Here is a 26,131-nt window from a genome sequence, read left to right as displayed (position 1 = left end):
AGCAAAAATAAACAACTGGGACCTAATTAAACTTAAAAGTTATGGCATAGCAAGAAACCATAAACAAAATGAAAAGATGGGAGGAAAATATTTGCAAACAAAGTGACCAACAAGGGATTAATCACCAAAATATACAAATAGTTCATGAGCTCTAAATAAAAAAATACAAACAAACAAACCCAATCAAAAAATGGATGGAAGATCTAAATAGACCTTCCTCCAAAGAAGACATGTAGATGGGCAAGAGGAACATAAAAAGATGCTCAACATCACAAATTATTACAGAATTGCAAATCAAAACTACAATGAGTTATCTCGTCACACTGGTCAGAATGGCCATCATCAAAAAATCTAATAAATAATAAAGTTTGTCAAAAAAATCTACAAATAATAAATTCTGTAGAGGGACTGGAGAAAAGGGAAACCTCCCCTACACTGTTGGTGGGAATATAAATTGGTACAGCCACTATGGAGAACAGTATGGAAGTTCACTTAAAAAATAAAACCAGAGCTACCATATAATCCAGCAATCCCACTCCTGGACATATACCTGGAGAAAACTATAATTCAAAAAGATAGATGCATCCCAGTGTTCACTGCACCACCATTTACAATAACCAGGACATGAAAGCAACCTAAATGTCCATCAGTGGATAAAGATATAAAGACGTGGTACATATTTCCAATGGAGTATCACTCATACATATTTAAAAAAAAAAATAAGGCCATTTGCAGCAAAATGGATAGATCTAGAGATTGTCACAGTGAGTAAAGTAAGTCAGACAGAGAAAGACAAATATCATATGATATTGCTTACATGTAGAATCTAAAAAATAATTGGTACAAATGAACTTATTTATAAAAGAGTCATAGATATAGAAAACAAACTAATGGTTACCAAGGAGGAAAAGGAGACAGTTAAACTGCGTGATTGGGATTGACATTTATGAACTACTATATATAAAATAGGTAACTAGTAAGAACCTACTATATACAGTACAGAGAACTCTACTCAATACTCTGCAATAACCTATGTGGGAATAGAATCTTAAAAAAAAAGAAGATATATGTGTAATCAATTCACTTTGCTGTGCAGCAGAACTAACACATTTTAAATCAACTATACTCTAATAAAAACTAATTTTTTAAAAAACATCATAAGATGCCAGAAAAAAAATCACTTCATCTTCACAAAACATATTTAAGTAAAGGTCTAGAAACCATGCAGTTCTTTAAGCATGGGGGACTTGAAAAAGTAGATTCATCTGGATTTACAGTGACTTACATTGAGAATTTATCTTTCTGTTTAATAAAACCTAAAGACTAGTTGGATAGTATCTTAGTTCAGGTTCCCTAAAAACAGGGTCTGAAATGAGGATACTTTTGTCAGCGGTCTATTTAGGAAGCACTCTCTGGAGGAATCTGCAACGAAGACAGAGAAGCAAAATAGGGAGAAAGATAAAGCTAAAGAAAATATGATTACAGGTAAATTCTAGCCTTAGACTGGCTGATTAAGACATTGTGTCTCAAAGTTTCTTCCAACCTGAGACAATAAAGCTAGACTTTTAAACCCACGTAACAATTAGTCCCTGGCTGAAGAGTTACCCTGGGAGGATGTGGTCAACGAGTAACTCGCAGGCAGCTCAATAACTGAAAGGCAATTCTCCAAAGAAGGTTACAAACTCTTGGAGTAGTATCTCAAGAGTCAGGGAACCAACAACCCAAACTGAAATTATAAAACAATTCTGATCAGGGGCTTGGCGTTAAAAATTATAACTGAAAACTTCTGAAACCTGAAAAGGAAACGGATCTGGGTGCAGAAAGCACAGAAGACAACAAATAAGATGATCACAAAGAGACATACACCAATACATACATGATAATTAAAATGTAATAATAATAATTAAATAAAAGGAAAATGTGAAAGACAGCAGGAGAAAGATAAAATCATATACAAGAGAACCTTCATAAGACTACCAAATGATTATTCTTCAAAAAACTTGCAGGCCAAAAGGGAGTTGTACGATATATTCAAAGTCCTAAAAAGGAAACCCTGTAAACTAGGGTACTCTGGTGAGCAAAGTTATCATTTAGAATTGGGGGAGAGACAAAGACATTTTTTGACAAGCCAAACTAAAGAGTTAATCAATATTCAGTTCAGTTCAGTTCATTTGCTCAGTCGTTTGCAACTCTCGATGACCCCATGAACCGCAGCATGACAGGCCTCCCTGTCCATCAAGGAGGGAGTTTACCCAAACTCACATCCATTGAGTCGGTGATGCCATCCAACCATCTCATCCTCTGGGATCCCCTTCTCCTCCTGCCTTCAATCTTTCCCAACATCAGGGTCTTTTCCAATGAGTCAGATCTTCACATCAGGTGGCCAAAATATTCGAGTTTCAGCTTCAATGTCAAGTCCTTCCAATGAAAACCCAGGACTGGTCCCCTTTAGGATGGACTGGTTGGGTCTCCTTGCAGTCCAAGGGACTCTCAAGAGTCTTCTCCAACACCACAGTTCAAAACCATCAATACTTTGGCACTCAGCTTTCTCTATAGTCCAACTCTTACATCCATACATGACAACAGGAAAAACAATAGCCTTGACTAGACGGACCTTGGTTGGCAAAGTAATGTCTGCTTTTTAATATGCTGTCTAGGTTGGCCTTAAGTTTCCTTCCAAGGAGTAAGCATCTTTTAATTTCATGGTGGCCATCACCATCTGCAGTGATTTTGGAGCCCCCCAAAATAAATTTAGCCACTGTTTCCCCATCTATTTGCCATGAAGTGATGGGACCGGACGCAATGGTCTTAGTTTTCTGAATGTTGAGCTTTAAGCCAACTTTTTCACTCTCCTCTTTCACTGTCATCAAGAGGCTTTTTAGTTCTTCTTCACTTTCTGCCATAAGGGTGGTGTCATCTGCATACCTGATGTTATTGACATTTCTCCCAGCAATCTTGATTCCAGCTAGTGCTTCCTCCAGCGCAGTGTTTCTCATGATGTACTCTGAATATAAGTTAAATAAGCAGGGTGACAATATACAGCCTTGACGTACTCCTTTTCCTATCTGGAACCAGTCTGTTGTTCCATGTCCAGTTCTAACTGTTGCTTCCTGACCTGCATACAGGTTTCTCAAGAGGCAGGTCAGGTGGTCTGGTATTCCCATCTCTTTCAGAATTTTCCACAGTTGATTGTGATCCACACAGTCAAAGGCTTTGGCATAGTCAATAGGTCAGAAATAGATGTTTTTCTGGAACTCTCTTGCTTTTTTGATGATCCAGTGGATGTTGGCAATTTGATCTCTGCCTTTTCTAAAACCAGCTTGAACATCTGGAACTTCACGGTACATGTATTGCTGAAGCCTGGCTTGGAGAATTTTGAGCATTACTTTACTAGCATGTGAGATGAGTGCAATTGTGCGGTAGTTTGAGCATTCTTTGGCATTGCCTTTCTTTGAGATTGGAATGAAAACTGACCTTTTCCAGTCCTATGGCCACTGCTGAGTTTTCTAAATTTGCTGGCATATTGAGTGCAGCACTTTCATATAGCATCATCTTTCAGGATTTGAAATAGCTCAACTGGAATTCTATCACCTCCACTAACTTTGTTTGTAGTGATGCTTTCTAAGGCCCACTTGACTTCACATTCCAGGATGTCTGGCTCTAGGTGAGTGTGAGTGATCACACCATCGTGATTCTCTGGGTCATGAAGATCTTTTTTGTATAGTTCTTCTGTGTATTCTTGCCACCTCTTCTTAATATCTTCTGCTTCTGTTAGGTCCATACCATTTGTGTCCTTTATCGAGCCCATCTTTGCATGAAATGTTCCCTTGGTATCTCTAATTTTCTTGAAGAGATCTCTAGTCTTTCCCATTCTGTTGCTTTCCTCTATTTCTTTGCACTGATTGCTGAGGAAGGCTTTCTTATCTCTCCTTTCTATTCTTCAGAACTCTGCATTCAAATGGGTATATCTTTCCTTTTCTCCTTTGCTTTTCGCTTCTCTTCTCTTCAGAGCTATTTGTAAGGCCTCCTCAGACAGCCATTTTGCTTTTTTGCATTTCTTTTTCTTGGGGATGGTCTCAATCCATGTCTCCTGTACAATATCATGAACCTCCATCCATAGTTCATCGGGCACACTGATGATCGGCGCAGGAGTGGCCAAGAGGAGTTACCCCACATCCAAAGTGGAGAGGAACTGCCCCATGACCAATGTAAGGAGCAGCAGCTGCACTTTGCTGGAGCAGCCATGAAGAGATACCCCACGTCCAAGGTAAAAGAAACCCAAGTAAGACGGTAGGTGCTGAGAGAGGGCATCAGAGGGCAAACAGACTGAAACCACAATCACAGAAAACTGGCCAATCTGATCACATGGACCACAGCTTGTCTAACTCAATGAAAATAAGCCATGACGTGTGGGGCCATCCAAGACAGATGGGTCATGGTGGAGAGGTTTGACAGAATGTGGTCCACTGGAGAAGGGAATGGCAAACCACTTCAGTATTCTTGCCTTGAGAACCCCATGAACAGTATGAAAAGGCAAAATGATAGGACACTGAAAGATGAACTCCCCAGGTCAGTAGGTGTCCAATATGCTACTGGAGATCAGTGGAGAAATAACTCCAGAAAGAAGGAAGTGCTGGAGCCAAAGCAAAAACAACACCCAGTTGTGGATGTGACTGGTAATAGAAGCAAGGTCTGATGCTGCAAAGAGCAATATTGCATAGGAACCTGGAATGTTAGGTTCATGAATCAAGGCAAATTGGAAGTGGTCAAACAGGAGATGGCAAGAGTGAACATCAACATTTTAAGAATCAGCGAACTAAGATGGACTGGAATGGGTGAATTTAACTCAAATGACCATTATATTTACTAGTGTGGGCAGGAATCCCTTAAAAGAAATGGAGTAGCCATCATAGTCAACAAGAGTCTGAAATGCAGTACTTGGATGCAATCTCAAAAATGACAGAATGATCTCTGTTCATTCCCAAGGTAAACCATTCAATATCATGGTAATCCAAGTATATGCCCCGACCAGTAACGCTGAAGAAGCTGAAGTTGAACGGTTCTTTGAACCTATAAGATCTTTTAGAACTAACATCCAGAAAAGATATCCTTTCCATTATAGGGGACTGGAATGCACAACCTAGATGTCCATCAGCAGATGAATGGATAAGAAAGCTGTGGTACATATACACAATGGAGTATTACTCAGCCATTAAAAAGAATACATTTGAATCAGTTCTGATGAGATGGATGAAACTGGAGCCGATTATACAGAGTGAAGTAAGCCAGAAAGAAAAACACCAATACAGTATACTAACACATATATATGGAATTTAGAAAGATGGCAATGATGACCCTGTATGCAGGACAGCAAAAAAGACTCAGATGTGTATAGCGGACTTTTGGACTTGGAGGGAGAGGGTGAGATGATTTGGGAGAATGGCACTGAAACATGTATAATATCATGTAAGAATCGAATTGCCAGTCTATGTCTGATGCAGGATACGGCACTCTTGGGGCTGGTACACGGGGATGACTCAGAGAGGTGGGGAGGGGGGTGGGAGGAGGGTTCATAAAAAAAAAAAAGAAATACCTAGAGTAACAGGCAAATTTGGTCTTGGAGTACAGCATGAAGCAGGGCAAAGGCTAATAGAGTTTTGCCAAGACAACGCACTGGTCATAGCAAACACCCTCTCTTCCAACAACACAAGACAAGACTCTGCACAGGGACATCACCAGATGGTCAACATCGAAATCAGATTGATTATATTCTTTGCAGCCAAAGGTGGAGAGGCTCTATACTGTCAGCAAAAACAAGACCGGGAGCTGACTGTGGCTCAGATCATGAACTCCTTATTGCCAAATTCAGACTTAAATTGAAGAAAGCGGGGGAAACCACTAGACCATTCAGGTATGACCTAAATCAAATCCATAATGACTATACAGTGGAAGTGAGAAATAGATTTAAGGGACTAGATCTGATAGACAAAGTGCCTGATGAACTATGGACAGAGGTTCGTGACACTGTACAGGAGACAGGGATCAAGACCATCCGCAAGAAAAAGAAATGCAAAAAACCAAAATACCTGTCTGAGGAGGCCTTACTGTGAAAAGAAGAGAAACAAAATGCGAAAGAGGAAAAGAAAGATATATCCATCTGAATGCAGATTTCCAAAGAATAGCAAGGAGAGATAAGAAAGCCTTCCTCAGCAATCAATGCAAAGAAATAGAGGAAAACAATAGAATGGGAAAGACTAGAGATCTCTTCAAGAAAATTAGAGATACCATGGGAACATATCATGCAAAGATGGGCTCAATAAAGGACAGAAATGGTATGGATCTAACAGAATCAAAAGATATTAAGAAGAGGTGGCAAGAATACATGGAAGAACTATACAAAAAAGATCTTCACGACCCAGATAATCATGAGGGTGTGATCACTCACACTCACTTAGAGCCAGACATCCTCAAATGTGAAGTCAAGTGGGCCTTAGGAAGCATCACTACAAACAAAGCTAGTGGAGGTGATGCGATTCCAGTTGAGCTATTTCAAATCCTGAAAGATGATGCTGTAAAAGTGCTGCACTCAATAGGCCAGCAAATTTAGAAAACTCAGCAGTGGCCACAGGACTGGAAAAGGTCAGTTTGCATTCCAATCCCAAAGAAAGGCAATGCCAAAGAATGCTCAAACTACCACATAATTCCACTCATCTCACACACTAGTAAAGTAATGCTCAAAATTCTACAAGCCATCCTTCAGCAATACATGAACCATGAAGTTCCAGATGTTCAAGCTGGTTTTAGAAAAGGCAGAGGAACCAGAGATCAAATTGCCAACATCTGCTGGATCATGGAAAAAGCAAGAGAGTTCCAGAAAAACATCTATTTCTGCTTTATTGACTATGCCAAAGCCCTTGACTGTGTGGATCACAATAAACTATGGAAAACTCTGAAGGACATGGGAATACCAGACCATCTGACCTGCCTCTTGAGAAACCTGTATGCAGGTCAGGAAGCAACAGTTAGAACTGGACATGGAACAACAGACTGGTTCCAAATAGGAAATGGAATATGCCGTGGCTCTATGCTATCACCCTGCTTATTTAACTTATGTGCAGAGTACATCATGAGAAACGCTGGGCTGGAGGAAGCACGAGCTGGAATCAAGATTGCCGGGAGAAATATCGATAACCTCAGATATGCAGATGACACCACCCTTATGGCAGAAAGTGAAGAGAAGCTAAAGAGCCTCTTGATGAAAGTGAAAGGGGAGAGTGAAAAGTTGGCTTAAAGCTCAACATTCAGAAAACGAAGAACATGACATCTGATCCCATCACTTCATGGCAAATAGATGGGGAAACAGTGGAAACAGTGGCTGACTTTATTTTGGGGGGCTCCAAAATCACTGCAGATGGTGATGGCCACCATGAAATTAAAAGATGCTTACTCCTTGGAAGGAAACTAATGACCAACCTAGACAGCATATTAAAAAGCAGAGATATTACTTTGCTGACAAAGGTCCGTCTAGTCACAGCTATGGTTTTTCCAGTAGTCATGTATGGATGAGACAGCTGGACTATAAAGAAAGCTGAGCACCGAAGAATTGATGCTTTTGAACTGTGGTGTTGGAGAAGACTCTTGAGAGTCCCTTCGACTGCAAGAAGATCCAACCAGTCCATCCTAAAGGAAAGCAATTCTGGATGTTCACTGGAAGGACTGATGTTGAAGCTGAAACTCTAATACTTTGGCCACCTCATGCGAAGAGCTGACTCATTTGAAAGACCTTGATTCTGGGAAACACAGAGGGCAGGAGGAGAAGGGGATGATAGAGGGTGAAATGGCTGGATGGCATCACCAACTCAATGGACATGGGTTTGGGTAGACTCTGGCAGCTGGTGATGGATAGGGAGGGCTGGCGTGCTGCAGTTCATGTAGTCACATAGTCAGACATGACTGAGCGACTGAACTGAACTGAACTGAACTTGCAAACAATACAAGTGATAAGGGATTAATATCCAACATATATAAACAGCTCATACAATTCAAAAAGCAAAAGAAAAAAGAAACAACCCAGGAAAAAAAATGCCAGAAGACCTAAACAGACATTTTCCAAAAAAGACCTACAGATGGCCAACTGTCACATTGAAAAATATTCAACATAACTAATCATCAGAAAAATTAAAGTAAAAACTCAGTGAGGGAATTCCCTGGTGGTCCACTTGCTAAGACTCCATGCTCTCAATGCAGAGGGTCTGGGTTCGATCCCTAGTTCAGGAACTAGATCCCAAATGCCACAATTAAAGTATACACACTGCAATGAAAAGATCACACATCACAACTAATGATCCCTCACGTCACAAAGAAGATCCCACCAGCTGCAATATCCAACACAGCCAAATAAATAAATAAATTTTTTTAAAATATATCATTGTTATACATTCAATGCTATAGACATTCATTCAGTTTTTTATATTCCACATATAAGTGATAACACAGAGAATTTGTCTTTCCCTGATTAATTTCAATAAGCATAATACCCTCTAAGTCTATCCACTTTGCTGCAAATGTCAGAATTTCATTCTTTTTATAGCTGAGTAATATTCCATCATAAGTATGTGTGTGTGTGTGTGTGTGTGTGTTTATGCAATCTTCTGTTAATGGACACAGGTTACTTCCATATCTTGACTATTGTAAATAATGCTATGAAGAACATTAGGGTGCATGTAAATTTTTGAATTAAGTGTTTTCAGGGGGGGGTTGGAGTATGTACACAGAAGTGGAACTGCTTTATTATATGGTAGTTCTATTTTCAGTTTTCTAAGGACTCTCCTGGAGAAGGCAATGGCACCCCACTCCAGTACTCTTGCCTGGAAAATCCCATGGACAGAGGAGCCTGGAAGGCTGCAGTCCATGGGGTCACTGAAGGTCGGACATGACTGAGCGACTTCACTTTCACTTTTCACTTACATGCGTTGGAGAAGGAAATGGCAACCCATTCCAGTGTTCTTGCCTGGAGACTCCCAGGGATCGGGGAGCCTGGTGGGCTGCCGTCTACAGGGTCGTACAGAGTCGGACATGACTGAAGTGACTTAGCAGCAGCAGCAGCAAGGACTCTCCAACTGTTTTTCATGGTGGCTGTACCATGTAAACACAAAGAGAAACAGACTCACAGATATAGAGAACAAATTAGTGGTTATCTATGGGAGAGAAAACTGGTGGAGGCAAGTTAGAGGTATGGAATTAAAAGGTACAAAGTACTATGTATGAAATAAGTAAGCAACAAGGTTATATTTGACAGCACAGGTGTATGTGTCCATTAGTTTGAAATCACTTTAAATGGAGTAAAATCCACAAAAATATTGAATCACTATGTGGTACCTCTGAAACTAATATAAATCAAACATATTGCAGTTTAAAAATCAATCATCCAGGGAATGTAAGGTACACATAGGGAAGACAGTCAATCAGTTTAGTTCAGTTCAGATGCTCAGTCGTGTCCAACTCTCTGCCACCCCATGAACCGCAGCACGTCAGGCCTCCCTATCCATCACCAACTCCCGGAGTCCACCCAAAACCATGTCCATTGAGTTGGTGATGTCATCCAACCATCTTATCCTCTGTCATCCCCTTCTCCTCCTGCCCTCAATTTTTTTCAGCATCAGGGTCTTGCAAATGAGTCAGCTCTTAGCATCAGGTGGCCAAAGTATTGGAGTTTCAGCTTCAACATCAGTCCCTCCAATGAACACCCAGGACTGATCTCCTTTAGGATGGACTGGTTGGATCTCCTTGCAGTCCAAGGGACTCTCAAGAGTCTTCTCCAACACCACAGTTCAAAAGCATCAATTCTTCGGCACTCACCTTTCTTCACAGTCTAACTCTCACAACCATACATGACTACTGGAAAAACCATAGCCTTGACTAGATGGATCTTTGTTGACAAAGTAATGTCTCTGCTTTTTAATATGCTGTCTAGGTTGGTCATTAGTTTCCTTCCAAGGAGTAAGCATCTTTTAATTTCATGGTGGCCATCACCATCTGCAGTGATTTTGGAGCCCCCCAAAATAAAGTCAGCCACTGTTTCCACTGTTTCCCCATCTATTTGCCATGAAGTGATGGGACCAGATGTCATGGTCTTAGTTTTCTGAATGTTGAGCTTTAAGCCAACTGTTCACTCTCCTCTTTCACTTTCATCAAGAGGCTCTTTAGCTTCTCTTCACTTTCTGCCATAAGGGTGGTGTCATCTGCATATCTGAGGTTATTGATATTTCTCCCGGCAATCTTGATTCCAGCTAGTGCTTCCTCCAGCCCAGCATTTCTCATGATGTACTCTGCACATAAGTTAAATAAGCAGGGTGATAGCATAGAGCCACGGCATATTCCATTTCCTATTTGGAACCAGTCTGTTGTTCCATGTCCAGTTCTAACTGTTGCTTCCTGACCTGCATACAGGTTTCTCAAGAGGCAGGTCAGGTGGTCTGGTATTCCCATGTCCTTCAGAATTTTCCAGTTTATTGTGATCCACACAGTCAAAGGCTTTGGCATAGTCAATAAAGCAGAAATAGATGTTTTTCTGGAACTCTCTTGCTTTTTCCATGATCCAGCAGATGTTGGCAATTTGATCTCTGGTTTCTCTGCCTTTTCTAAAACCAGCTTGAACATCTGGAAGTTCACAGTTCCCTTATTGCTGAAGCCTAGCTTGAAGAATTTTGAGCATTACTTTACTAGTGTGTGAGATGAGTGGAATTATGTGGTAGTTTGAGCATTCTTTGGCATTGCCTTTCTTTGGGATTGGAATGCAAACTGACCTTTTCCAGTCCTGTGGCCATTGCTGCATTTTCCAAATTTGCTGGCATATTGAGTGGAGCTCTTTCACAGCATCATCTTTCAGGATTTGAAATAGCTCAACTGGAATCGCATCACCTCCACTAGCTTTTTTGTAGTGGTACTTCCTAAGGCCCACTTGACTTCCTATTCCAGAATGTCTGGCTCTAAGTGAGTGACCACACCCTCGTGATTATCTGGGTCATGAAGATCTTTTCTGTACAGTTCTTCTGTGTATTCTTGCCACCTCTTCTTAATATCTTCTGCTTCTGTTAGGTCTCTACCATTTCTGTCCTTTATTGATCCCATCTTTGCATGAAATGTTCCCTTGGTATCTAATTTTCTTGAAGAGATCTCTAGTCTTTCCCATTCTATTGTTTTCCTCTATTTCTTTGCATTGATCATGGAGGAAGTCTTTCTTATCTCTCCTTGTTCTTTGGAACTCTGCATTCAAATGGGTATATCTTTCCTTTTATCCTTTGCTTAACAAAAATAAGCTGTCATCTCACTCTTGACTATCATCAAAAAGTCTACAAATAACAATTGTTGGCAAGGATGTGGAATAAAGGGAATCCTTGTTACTGCTGATGGGAAAGTGAATTGGCACATATATTATGGAACAACAATTGGAGGCTCCTCAAAAAACTAAAAATAAAACTACCATATGATCCAGCAATTCCACTCTGAGGTATATATCTGGGGAAATTAAAAATATTAATTTGAAAGAATACACACACCCCAGTGTTCACAGCAGCAGAATTTACAATAGCCAAGGCATGAAAACAACACAAATGCCCATCAAAAGATAACTGGGTTGAGAAGATGTGGTATATCAATACAATGGGATATAACCCATCCACAAAAAAGAAATGAATTTCTGCCATTTGCAGCCATAAGGGTGAACCTGGAGAATATTATGCTTATGAGATGTCAGAAAAAGACAAGTACTTATTATATCACTTATATATGAAATCTTTAAAAATACAAATGGATGTATAGGCAAAACAGAAACAGACTCATAAATAGAATCACAAACTTGTGGTTACCAAAGATAAAGAGAAACAGGGAGGGACAAATCAGGGATATAGGATTAACAGATAAAACAGAAAACAACAGAATAAACTGTACAGCATAGGAAACATAGCCATTGTCTTGTATTAACCTTATAATGGAAGATAATCTGTGAAAATACTGAATCACTATGCAGTACACTTGAAACTATACAATACTGTAAAACAACTATACTTCAATGAATAAAGAAAATATAACTGAAACTAATACAACATTGTAAAACAATGATACTTCAATAAATAAATATATATCAGGATGAATAAAATTTTAAAAATAATAATTGTATACCAACTTTGTATGGTGACAGATGGTAACCAGATTTACTGTGGTAATCATTTCATAATGTATAAAAATACTGGCCTTCCCTGGTGGCTCAGACAGTAAAGCGTCTGCCTACAATGTGGGAGACCCAGGTTCGATCCCTGGGTCGGGAAGATCCCCTGGAGAAGGAAATGGCAACCCACTCCAGTATTCTTGCCTGAAAAATCCCATGGATGGAGGAGCTTGGTTGGCTACTGTCCATGGGGTCACAAAGAGACGGACACGACTGAGCAACTTCACTATCACTACAGAGTACACCTAAAACTAATAGAATGCTATATATTAATTATAACCCAATAAACATGCTAAAATAATAGGTTAAAAATTTTAATGGGCAAATAATTTAAAAGACATTTTGCCAAAAATTATTTAGATGGCTAGTAGGTTATGAAACATCATTTTTCATTAGAATAATGCAAATATAAGCTACAATGAGATACCACTTCACATCCAATACAATAACTTTAATCAAAACAGATACCAGGTGCTAACAAGCATGGGGGAAAACTGAAATCCTCATATACTGCTGATGAGAAATGTAAAGTAGTAAGTTACTATGGAAAATAGTTTGTCAGATTCTTAAAATGATAACCATAAACTTACCATATGACACAGCAAAGTCACTTTTAAATATCTATTCAAGAGAAAGAAAACTATATGTCCATACAAAAATATTCATGGCAGAATGATTCAAAATGGTCAATTTCTAAAAACAGTCTTGAATTAAACCAGTAAATGGATAAACAAATGTATTATAAACATGTATTAATGAGTAAAAATTAAGAAAATATTGATAAATGTTGCAAAATGGATAAACTTAGGTGAAAGAAGCACAATAGAAAGTCCTATAGTCTCATATGTTTCATTTTTATGAAATGTTTAGAAAATGCATAACTACAGAAACAGATCAGCAGTTGCCAAGGGCTGGGGATGAAAGCAGAGAAGTACACACAGGCAGGAAGGAACTTAAGGCAACAGACATGTTCTAAAACCGGAGTATGGTAATGTTTGCATAATTCATGTACTAATAATCATTGAGTTATACACTTACAATGGGTGAGCTCTGTGGTGTCTAAATTATACCTCATTAAAACTGTTAAAAATAAAGTGTTATCAAAAGATTGGCCACTGGGCTTCTCTGGGGGGTCCAGTGGTTAGGAATCTGCCTGCCAATGCGGGGGACTAAAGTTCGACCCCTGGTCGCGAGGATTCTACATGCCACAGAACAGCATGTTCCACAACTACTGAGCCACACTCTAGAGTCCACAAGCCGCAACTACTGAGCCTGAGTACCTCAACTACTGAAGCCTCTGGAGCCTGGGCTCCACAACAAGAAAAGCCACTGCAATGGGAAGCCCATGTATCACAACAAAGAGTAGCCCTTGCTTGCCACAACTGGAGAAAGTCCACACACAGCAACAAAGACCCAGCACACTCAAAAATAGTTAACTGATTAAATTTTTTTTAAAAAAAGATCAGTCACTTGTAAGCAAGGCATGCTGTTTTATTTTTTTTTAATCTCCTAAGGCTCTTAGCATATAGCTATGCACACAAGTCCAGAGAAATATCTGTTAAATAAATCAATAAGTAGGATAGAATATCATCTTTCCAATAAAAATAACAGAATAATCAGTTTATACTCTCTGAAAACTGGTAAATGCAAGGGTAGAGATTAAGAAAGAAGATTATACTTAAGACAGATTCTCCTTAGCAATTTTGGAGAAAATTATTCTCTTCATCTGAATCATCTAGATACCACTCAGATAAGACTCTTAATTCTTTTACATTATATTCTCTCTTTGAACTTTTAAAAATTATTTTACCATGAGGAAATGATAAATGCTAGAAAAATTAGAACATTCTGATTTATATATTCGCTTTTACCATCAAAACTTTAAATTCCTTTCAGTAGTGATATTGGCTATTTATACTCTAATGGAATTTATGTATTTCACTGCAATAAAAATAAGAAATTTCATATAACAGCATTAACTATGGAAAATCTCTTACATTTTCTACTTCTGAATTATCACTTGGATTTGCTTGGATTTTCTCTGGAAGTATGATTTGTAGAAATGAATTTTGAAAATCTGGAGAAAGAAAAAAACAGTTAATAACTGTGTCCTAAACTCGACTAAATATTTGTGCATGTTCTTTTATATAAGACTTGCTTCTGAAAATATGAGTTATCACTTGTGTACTCCAATAAAAATATTGAAAACAATTTAAAAACAGGTAAGTTGACTCATTGGAAAAGACTCTGATGCTAGGAGGGATTGGAGGCAGGAGGAGAAGGGGACGACAGAGGATGAGATGGCTGGATGGCATCACTGACTCGACGGATTTGAGTCTGAGTGAACTCTGGGAGTTGGTGATGGACAGGGAGGCCTGGCGTGCTGCAATTCATGGGGTTGCAAAGAGTCGGACACGACTGAGAGACTGAACTGAACTGAAGAGGAACTTTCCTGGTAGTCCAGTGGCTAAGACTCCATGCTCCCAATACAGCAGGCCCGAGTCTGGTCCCTGGTCAGGGAACTAGATCCCACATGCCTGAACTAAAGACCTTGCTGCTGCTGCTAAGTCGTTTCAGTCATGTCCGACTCTGTGCGATCCCATAGACGGCAGCCCACCAGGCTCCATTGTCCCCGGGATTCTCCAAGCAAGAACACTGGAGTGGGTTGCCATTGCCTTCTCTGAAAGACCCTGCATGCCACAACAAAGATCGAAGATCTCATGGGCTGCAACTAAGACTCAGTGCAGACAAATAAATAAATATTACAAACAGATAATATTACTACCTAAATAAAATTAAATATATTATATAAAACAGATTATAAATACTCTAAATAAAGAGGAAAAAAGAACATTCAAATACAAGGCATCCAGAAAATAAGTGAAAAAGTCACAGATTTTTATGGTGAAAAACATTTACCAAAAAAAAAGGTGGGAAATTGGTAAAGTGCTATCACCAGCTAAGAGGTCTCAACAATTTTCTAGATAAGCTAAACATGAAAGTGTGATAGTTGTTGAGAAATTCTAGAAAAACTCTAAAAAATTCAGAAATCAGATGTGATAGATACAACAGAAAGTACTGTCTCCCATGGATATACTTAGGAACTAACTCTAGACTTAGCCAAGTAACTTACTTTGGCCAATCAGACAATAAGAAATGTAAAACAAACAAACCTGAAAAGAGCTTATGCACTGTGGCTTGCCCTCCTACTGCCTTTGAATCCTGAAATCGCATGTAAACAAGCCTGAGCAAGCCTACAGGAGGGTGAGGGACTATGTGAAAGGCACCCTAGCTGAACATGTTCCAACAGAGAGACCAGAGACCATCCTACACCATTCAGCTGCCAACCAACTCAGGAGCTGACAACAGCTGCAGGAAAGAGTGCAAATGACCTGCAGATTAGCTAACCTGGTCCAAACCAGAACAACAGTCCCACTAACCCATAGAATCATGGGTTATGACAGTATACGTTATAGGTTCATGACAGAATAGCGATTGCTGAAGGTGAGGTTAAATAGGGCTCACTGAGAAGATGGCATTTGGACAAAGACCTGAAGAAGCTGAGGAGGGGAACAAATGAATATCTCGGCAGAACACTCCAGGAAGAAAAATATCAAGTATTTAAGACTCTGGGAAGGAAATGTTTGGTGTATTTGAAAAGCCATAAAGAAGCAACTGTGGTTAGAGTAGCATGAGCAATGAGGAAAAGATTAAGAGATGAGGTCAGAGAGGAGGGAGACAAGCTGTTGAGATCCTACAGGGCAAAACAGGTCAGAGTTAGGGCTTTAATTTTTATTCTTGGAGACATAAGAAACAACTGGAAGATTTTGAGCAGAGAGACATGATCTGACTTTGATTTTAACTGAAGGATGATATATTAATTATCTATTGCTGCGTAACAAATTATCCCCAAATTTAGCAGCTTAAAACAATAAACACTTATTAACCCCTACGGTCCTCGGGTTAGGCACCTGGGAAAAGCTTAACTGAATGCCTCTGGTTCAGTGTCTCTAGCAAAACTGCAATGAAAGTATTGGCCAGGGCTGCAACTGTTTCAAGGCTTGACTAGCACAGGATCCACTTCAAAGCTCATGCACTTAGCTGATGACAGGCCTTGGGTCTTTCCAGGCTGTTAATGAGAAATCTCAAAAGACCTCTCCATAAGGATACTCACACTATGACAACTTACTTCCCCCAGAATAAGGGATCAGAAAAAGAGACTGAAAGTGAGCACCCAGGAAAAAGACACGGTCGTCCTATATTCTAATCTCAGAAAAGACATCCATTGACCACATTTTATTCACTAGAAACAAATCATAAAACATAGCTTACATTTAAGAGGAGGGGATTACACAAGGGCATGAGTCCCAGGATGTGAGAAACATTGGTAATCATCTCATAGGCTGCCTAAAGAGTGCAAGAGAAGAAACATAAATTCGGAATTATCAGTTATCAACATGGTACTAAAAGCCAGGCACTAAATAAAGTGGGGTAGAGAGGAGCCAACTCAATGAGTGTATATTTTGGATGCTGATTCAAGCAATGTGTAGGCATTATTTCTTGGTGATTACAAACTGTAAGGAAAATTACTACACTCATGAAACACTTGAAAATTTGGACACAGACTGAAAACCGGATGATATAAGAAACTGTCATTAATTTCTAAGCCATGATCATGATACTAAGGTTATATTTCAAAATTATATTTTGTCATTTAGAAATATATACTTAAATATTTAGATAATAAAATGATATAATATCTATAATTTACTTAATAGAGGAAGTGGTAGGGAACATAAAACTAAAGCAGAATTAGCCAAGAGTTAATAATTGTTGAACCTGTTCTTAGATATGACACTAAAATCATAAGCAACAAAAGAAAAAATATATATATATACACATATATTAGATCCTATCATCATGACTTAAAACTTTTGTGAGTCATGGAACACTCACAAGACAGTGAAGACAACCTAAGCATGAGAAAAAAATATCTGCAAATCACTTGACTGAAGGTCTAGTATCAAGAATCTAAGAGGAAATCCTAACTCAACAGCATAACAAAAAACCTAATTTTTTAAATGGGCAAAGAACTTGTGAATACTCATTTCTCCAAAAACGATATACAAATGCCCAATACATATTAAAAGATGTTCAACGTCACTAATCATTCAGTTCAGTTCAGTTCAGTCACTCAGTCTTGTCTAACTCTTTCCAACCCCATAAACTGCAGCACGCCACGCCTCTCTGTCCATCACCAGCTCCGGAAGTTCCCCAAACTCATGTCCATCGAGTCAGTGATGCCATCCAGCCATCTCATCTTCTGTCGTCCCCTTCTCCTCCTGCCCCCAATCCCTCCCAGCATCAGAGTCCTTTCCAGTGAGTCAACTCTTCACATTAAATGGTCAAAGTATTGGAGTTTCAGCTTTAGCATCATTCCTTCCAAAGAACACCCAGGGCTGATCTCCTTCAAAATGGACTGGTTGGATCTCCTTGCAGTCCAAGGGACTCTCCAACACCACAGCATCAATTCTTCAGTGCTCAGCTTTCTTCACAGTCGAACTCTCACATCCATACATGACCACTGGGAAAACCACAGCCTTGACGAGATGAAATTTTGTTGGCAAAGTAATGTCTCTGCTTTTTAACATGCTGCCTAGGTTGGTCATAAGTTTCCTTCCAAGGAGTAAGCGTCTTTTAACTTCATGGCTGTAATCACCATCTACAGTGATTTTGGAGCTCAAAAAAAAATAAAGTCTGACACTCTTTCCACTGTTTCCCCATCTATTTGCCATCAAGTGATGAGACCAGATGCCATGATCTTCATTTTGTGAATGCTGAGCTTCAAGGCAACTTTTCACTCTCCTCTTTCACTTTCATCAAGAGGCTTTTTAGTTCCTCTTCACTTTCTGCCATAAGGGTAGTGTCATCTACATTATCTGAGGTTATTGATATTTCTCCCAGCAATGTTGATTCCAGCTAGTGCTTCTTCCAGCCCAGCGTTTCTCATGATGTACTATGCATATAAGTTAAATGAGCAGGGTGACAATATACAGGCTTGACATACTCCTTTTCCTATTTGGAACCAGTCTGTTGTTCCATGTCCAGTTCTAACTGTTGCTTCCTGACTTGCATACAGGTTTCTCAAGAGGCAGGTCAGTGGTCTGGTATTCCCATCTTTTTCAGAATTTTCCACAGTTTATTGTGATCCACACAGTCAAAGGCTTTGGCATAGTCAATAAAGCAGAAATAGATGTTTTTCTGGAACTCTCTTGCTTTTTCCATGATCTAGCGGATGTTGGCAATTTGATCTCTGGTTCCTCTGCCTTTTCTAAAACCAGCTTGAACATCTGGAACTTCACAGTTCACATATTGCTGAAGCCTGGCTTGGAGAATTTTGAGCATTACTTTACTAGCATGTGAGATGAGTGCAATTGTTCAGTAGTTTGAGCATTCTTTGGCATTGCCTTTCTTTGGGATTGGAATGCAAACTGACCTTTTCCAGTCCTGTGGCCACTGCTGAGTTTTCCAAATTTGCTGACCTATTGAGTGCAGCACTTTCACAGCATCATCTTTCAGGATTTGAAATAGCTCAACTGGAATTGCATCACCTCCACTAGCTTTGTTCATAGTGATATTTTCTAAGGCCCACTTGACTTCACATTCCAGGCTATCTGGCTCTAGGTGAGTGTGAGTGATCATACCATTGAGATTATCTTGGTCGTGAAGATCTTTTTTGTACAGTTCTTCTGTGTATTCTTGCCACTCTTCTTAATATCTTCTGCTTCCTACTTTCTTGTCCTTTATCGAGCCCATCTTTGCATGAAATGTTCCCTTGGTATCTCTAATTTTCTTGAAGAGATCTCTAGTCTTTCCCATTCTGTTCTTTTCCTCTATTTCTTTGCATTGATTGCTGAGGAAGGCTTTCTTATCTCTCCTTGCTATTCTTTAGAACTCTGCATTCAGATGCTTATATCTTTCCTTTTCTCCTTTGCTTTTCGCTTCTCTTCTTTTCACAGCTATGTAAGTCCTCCCCAGACAGCCATTTTGCTTTTTTGCATTTCTTTTCCATGGCGATGGTCTTGATCCCTGTCTCCTGTACAATGTTACGAACCTCCATCCATAGTTCATCAGGCACTCTATCTATCAAATCTAGTCCCTTAAATCTATTTTTCACTTCCACTTTATAATCATAAGGGATTTGATTTAGGTCATACCTGAATGGTCTAGTGGTTTTCCCTACTTTCTTCAATTTAAGTCTGAATTTGCCAATAAGGAGTTCATAGGGGAATACAAATCAAAGCTACGATGAGATACCATGTCATAACCATTAGGAAGACTATAATCATTAAAAATAAAATTACATGTATCAGGAAGAATGTGGAGAAACTGGAATCCTTGTTCACTACTGGAAGAAATGCAAAACTGTGCAGTCAGTACAGAAAAGAATGTAAATTTCAAGTTAAATATAGGGCTTCCCTGGTGGTCTAGTGGTTAAGAATCCACATAGCAATGCAGGAGACACTGGTTTGATCCCTGATCCAGGAAGATCCCACATGCCAAGGGGCAACCAAGCCCCTGCACTACAATTATTGAGCCAGTACTCTAGAGCCCAGGAGCCACAACTAATGAAGCCCACTTGCCTTAGAGCCCATGTTCTGCAACAAGAGAAGCCACTGCCTTAAGAAGCCCATGCACCACAACAAAGAGTAGCCCCCACTCTCTGAAACTAGAAAAAAAAATCTGCATGCAGCAATGAAGACCCAATGCAGCCAAAAATAAATAAATAAATAATTTTTTTAAGTTAAATATAGAATCACTGCATGATCCAGCAACTCCACTTTTGGATATATAAATCTATATAAAGAATTAAAAGCAGGGACTCAAATGAGTACATAGTATACATGTTCATAATAGCTCTATGCATAATATCCAAAAGGTAGAAGCAACCTAAGTATTCATCAACAGATGAATGGATAAATAAAATAAAATATATTTTTTTCCATATGTATCTCACACAATGGAATGTTACCCACACTTTCAAAGTAGAAAATTCTGACACATGCAACAAGCTGGATAAACACTGAGGTCATTATACTAAGTGCAATAAGCAAGTCACAAAAAAGAAAAATACTGCATAATTGCACTTACATGAGGAAATCAGAACAGACAAATCCATAGAGACAGAAAGTAAAATGGTGGTTGCCAAGAGCCAAAGGAAGCAAAAAATGAGGAATTAGTGTTAAATAGGTACTGAGTTGCAGCTTGGGAAAATTTAAAAAATGTTCTGGAAATGGATGATGGTGATGGCACAAACAGAAAACTAAGATCATGGCATCTGGTCCCATCACTTCATGGGAAGATGGGGAAACAATGGAAACAGTGGCTGACTTTATTCTTCTGGGCTCCAAAATCACTGCAGATGGTGATTGCAGATGGTGAAATTAAAAGACGCTCACTCCTTGGAAGGAAAGTTACGACCAACCTAGATAGCATATTCAAAAGCAGAGACATTACTTTGCCAACAAAGGTCCGTCTAGTCAAGGCTATGGTTTTCCCAGTGGTCATGTATGGATGTGAGAGTTGGACTGTCAAGAAAGCTGAGCACTGAAGAATTGATGCTTTTGAACTGTGGTGTTGGAGAAGACTCTAGAGAGTCCGTTGGACTGCAAGGAGATCCAACCAGTCCATTCTAAAGGACATCAGCCCTGGGTGTTCTTTGGAAGGAATGATGCTAAAGCTGAAACTCCAGTACTTTGGCCACATCATGCAAAGAGTTGACCCCTTGGAAAAGAGTCTGATGCTGGGAGGGATTGGGGACAGGAGGAGAAGGGGATGGCAGAGGATGAGATGGCTGGATGGTATCACCGACTCAATGGATGTGAGTTTGAGTGAACTCCAGAAGTTGATGGACAGGGAGGCCTGGCGTGCTGCAGTTCATGGGGTCGCAAGGATTCGGACACAACTGAGAGACTGAACTGAACTGATGGCACAACAAAGTGAATGTACTTAATGCCACTGGACTGTACACTTAAAAATGATTCAGTTCAGTTCAGTTCAGTCACTCAGTCATGTCTGACTCTTTGTGACCCCATGAATTGCAGCACACCAGGCCTCCCTGTCCATCACCAACTCCCGGAGTTCACCCAAACTCATGTCCATCAAGTCGGTGATGCCATCCAGCCATCTCATCTTCTATCATCCCCTTTTCCTCCTGCCCCCAATCCCTCCCAGCATCAGAGTCTTTTCCAAAGAGTCAACTCTTCACATCAAGTGGCCAAAGTATTGGAGTTTCAGCTTTAGCATCATTCCTTCCAAAGAACACCCAGGGCTGATGTCCTTTAGAATGGACTGGTTGGATCTCCTTGCAGTCCAACGGACTCTAAAGAGTCTTCTCCAACACCACAGATCAAAAGCATCAATTCTTCGGCACTCAGCTTTCTTCATAGTCCAACTCTCACATCCATACACGACCACTGGAAAAACCATAGCCTTGACTAGACGGACCTTTGTTGGCAAAGTAATGTCTCTGCTTTTGAATATGCTATCTAGGTTGGTCATAACTTTCCTTCCAAGGAGTGAGCGTCTTTTCATTTCACGGCTGCAATCACCATCTGCAGTGATTTTGGAGACCAAAATAATAAAGTCTGACACCCTTTAGAATGAGTAAAAAATAGAAATCAGAGAGCTGAAGAATACAATAATGGAATTGAAATTTTCAATAGAGGGGTTCAAGAGCAGACTAGATCAAGTGAAAGAAAGGATCAGAAAACCTGTAGACAGATCAAGAGAATTCATCTAATCAGAGGAGCAAAATATTTTTTACAAATGAAAGAAAGAATGAAATGAATGAAAAAGAGTGAAGACAGATTCATGGATATATGGGACACAACCAAGCAGAACAGTATACACATTATAGAAGTCACAGAAGGAAAAGAAATCAGGGTGGAGGGCAGAACTTATTCAAAGAGGTAATGACTGAAAATTTCTCTCACCTGGGGTAAAAAAATTAACATCCAAATCTAGAAAGCCAAAAGAAAGCCAAAAAAGGAATTCAAAGAGAATTACACTGACATACATTGTAACTGCCCAAAAGTAGAGACAAAGAGAGACTCTCAAAAAAGCAGCAAGAGAAATACAAAATATTATGTACAAGCAGACACCCATAATACTATCAGTGGATTTTTCAGTGAAACCTTGCAGACCAGAATGGAGTGGGATAATACATTCAACATATAGTACTGAAAGAAAAAAATTCCACCTAAGAATATCATGCCCAGCAAAGCTGTCCTTCAGCATTGAAGGAGAGAGAAACAATTTCACAAAAGTTAAAGGAGAATGGCCTCACAAGAAATGTTACAGTTCTCTGTCCTGAAACAAAAGCACATTAATTAGTAACAGAAAAATATATACAAGTATAAAACTTAAGGTAAAGCCAGGAAAAAAGAGAATCTATAAAAATAAAGTGAAAACTCAATACAGATGTTTTAATTAGCTTCTACTTAAAAAAGCAAATATGCAATATCAGTGAAAAAGGGTTACAATGGTAAATTTTATGTTACATATATTTTATCACAATTTTTAATTACCTGTTTAATGGGTATAGGGCTTCAGTTTTGCAAAATGAAAAGGCTCCCAGAAAGATGTTATAGAACAATGTGAATATACTCACCACCACTGAACTATACACTTAAAAATGGTTAAGAAAGCAAATTTGCAGCATAAAAGGTTAATATACAAATGTCATTCACTTTCTATATACCAGAAATGAACATTGGAATTTGACAGTTAAAACACAATGTCATGTACATTAGCATCCCCAAAAGTTAAATACTTAGCTATAAATCTAATGAAATACGAGTAAGATCTCTATGAGGAAAACTACAAAACTTTGATGACAAATAGCAAACAAAAAGTTCAAAATGTCAGTCTTTCCCCAACTTGTTCTATAGATTCAGTGCAATCCCAATCAAAATTCCATCATGATATTTTGTGGTTATCAATAAACTGACTCTAAAATTTATGAGGCAAAAGATCCCAAATAACAAACTCAATACTGAAGAAGAAGAAAATCAAACAACTGTCACTATGTGACTTAAAGACTTATAGTAAAGCTCCAGTAATCAAGGTAGTATAATTTTGGCAAGAGAACACACAAAAAGGTCAATCAAACAGAACAGAGATCCCAGAAAAGTACCTCTATAAATACAATCAATTGATCTCTGACATAGGAAAAGACAACATAACGGAGCAAAGATAGTCTTTAAAAAATGATACTATAACAAATGGATTTCAAAATGCAAAACAAATAATCTAGACACAGGCTTTAACACTTCATAGAAATTAACCTAAAATGGATCATAGATCTAAATGTAAAATGCAAAATTATAAAACTCCTAGAAGTAAGAGTGAACCTAGATGACCATTGGTAAGGCAATGACTTCTTAGATATAATACCAAAGACATGATGCATGAGAAAATAATTGATAAACTGGACTTCATTAAAATTAAAAACTTTTGCTCTGTGAAAGACACTGTCAAGAGAATGAGAAGTTACAAACTAGGAGAAAAACATCTTCAAAAGTCACACCTGATAAAAAACTGTTATCCAAAATATACAAGGATCTCTTAAAGCTCAACAATAATAATAAAAAAAAAAAACTTTAAAATGGGCAAAATACCTGAACAGACACCTCATCAAAGAAGATATACAGATGGTAAATAAGAAGAAGAGTAATGTTCTACATCATATGTCACTAGAGTCTATGATATTATATAGTCATAGAGACTATGACCATTCTATACCTATTAGAATGGCCAAACTGAAGAACACTGACAACACAAAATGCTGGCAAAGATGTGAAGTAACAGGAACTCTCATTCACTGCTGATGAGACTATAAAATAGCAAAATAAATTCATATTTTAAAAAAATAGCATAGCCACTTTGGAGGATAGTTTACAAAACTAAATATATTCTTATCAGATGATCCAGCAAAAGTAATCCTTGGTATTTACCCAAAAGGAGTTGAAATCTTATGTCCAAACAAAAACTTGTACACAGATATTTATAGTAGCTTCATTCTTAACTACCAAAACTTAAAAGCAACCAAGATGTCTTTTAGTAGGTAAATGGATAAATACACTGGTATATACAGACAATGGAATATCACTCAGTGTTACAAAGAAATAAGCTATAGAGCCCTAGAAAGACATGAAAGAACAATAAATGCATATTACTAAGTGAAAGAAGTCAATCTGAAAGGGCAACATACTGTAGGTTTCGACCATATGACATTCTGAAAAGGTAAAACTGATGGAAATAGTAAAAAGATCAGTGGTTGTCAGGACTTAAGAGGGAAGGGAGAGATGAATCAGTGAAACACAGGGGATTTTTAGGGCAGAGAAACTACTCTGGTGGATACATGTCATTAAATATATGTCAAAATCCATAGAATGTACATCAAAAGTGAACCCTAAGGTAAACTTTAGCTATGGGGTGATAATGATGTGTCAGTGTGGGATCATAAATTGTAACAAATATAGCACTGTGCCTGCAGGATATAGCAGAGACTGTACACATGTGGGGACAAGGAGTATGTGGGGACAGGAAATTTCTGTACCTTTCAGTTTTGCTATGGATCTAAAACACTCTAAAAATAAAGTTCATTCATTTTTTAAATAGTTGAAGATGGCAAATTTTATGTTTTTTATATTTTATTACAATTTAAAATAATTTAAAAACAAAGATAATACATTTTTTTAATGGGTAAAATATCCACCAAAGTTCAAAATAGACCAATGGATCTTAACATATTACGAAAAGTTCATTCCACGTTGTAACTAACCTTTACCATTTATCAAGTGTGTATTTGGTATAGCAGCCAAAGGGGAATAGTGGTAACTATCTGAAAAGGCTCATAAAATACTTTTCCCTTTCCCAACCACATATACTTCAAATAAAACACTTAGCAACAGATCAAATGCAGAAATAGATCTGAGAATGTAGCTGTCATCTATTAAACCAAACCTTTTAAGCAGATTCACACCACCACTCTAAATTCTTTGTTTTGGAAAACAGAGTTTTCATTTTTAAATGTGTTACTTACATTAATATATAATAGGTCTATTACTGTAACTGACCAGGACCCTATGGGTCTTCTCAGGACAGACCTCCCCTCCATGTCTTCTGCCTACCTCTTGTCTACAGAAAAACTGTAGCCAAAGAATAAATCAGAGAAGGGGCGGAGCGGGGGCGGGGGTTGGAAATACAAAAAGCAAAGTAGTCAAGCAAGAAAAAATAATAATAATTCGGCCATTAAAAAAGGTCAAGGACCTTCAGTTCCTCTTCAAGAGCTAGAGATAATATTCTGAGCTGTAGATAATATCCTTTGAGTGGTTTTGTAGCTCCTGAAACTCCCACCAGGTGGGAGAAGTCAATGTGATGACCCGACTGTAGACATGGCATAAGCGGCTCCATCTTGCACAATTCCAAGAACTTACATTTTTTGCATATGTATACATTTTTTGTATACATTTTTTGCAGGACAAACTATTATTGTACACAGGGCAAGTTATTTTACTGGAGCAGATGATATCTGAGGAAGATCAGTTTTTTGGAGTCTGAGTTCATGAAGTTTTTGGAGTGCTTTTGAGTGCAAGAAATGTTGAAGTAGTGCATAACAGAACTACAAAAAGAGGAGGCCCCCAATTCAGATTTAGAGTCAGGGCATCAGAGATTTGTCGTTGAGCTTATTAAAATCACCTTCCTCCCTCAGGAGTCCCTTCGCTATGCCTACGCAGCGCCTGAAAACGGACCGGTTCCCTGGTGGGCCAAAGAAACCAAAAGCGAGGAAAAGGACTTGAGTGTCCAGTTGCCGCGCAGTGTGACCCAAGCAGGTTACGC

General features: G+C 38.8%; 1 protein-coding gene across 4 annotated transcripts in view; it reads right to left on the bottom strand.

Moving 5' to 3' along the window:
* LOC120865674 (disintegrin and metalloproteinase domain-containing protein 32-like) overlaps positions 1-26,131 on the bottom strand; it is a 188,520-nt gene that overhangs the window by 161,331 nt on the left and 1,058 nt on the right. For all 4 annotated transcript variants that reach the window (XM_040242987.1, XM_040242989.1, XM_040242986.1 and 1 more), the window contains exon 2: positions 14,224-14,303. In XM_040242987.1, coding sequence (XP_040098921.1) covers positions 14,224-14,303 — 80 coding nt within the window. The remainder of the gene's footprint in view (positions 1-14,223; positions 14,304-26,131) is intronic.

The sequence above is a fragment of the Oryx dammah genome, unplaced genomic scaffold (genome assembly GCF_014754425.2).
Source record: "Oryx dammah isolate SB20612 unplaced genomic scaffold, SCBI_Odam_1.1 HiC_scaffold_7, whole genome shotgun sequence".
Taxonomy (NCBI): Eukaryota; Metazoa; Chordata; class Mammalia; order Artiodactyla; family Bovidae; genus Oryx; species Oryx dammah.
The sequence above is the reverse complement of the archived record's forward strand: the minus strand, read 5'-3'. Positions and strand labels throughout refer to the sequence as shown.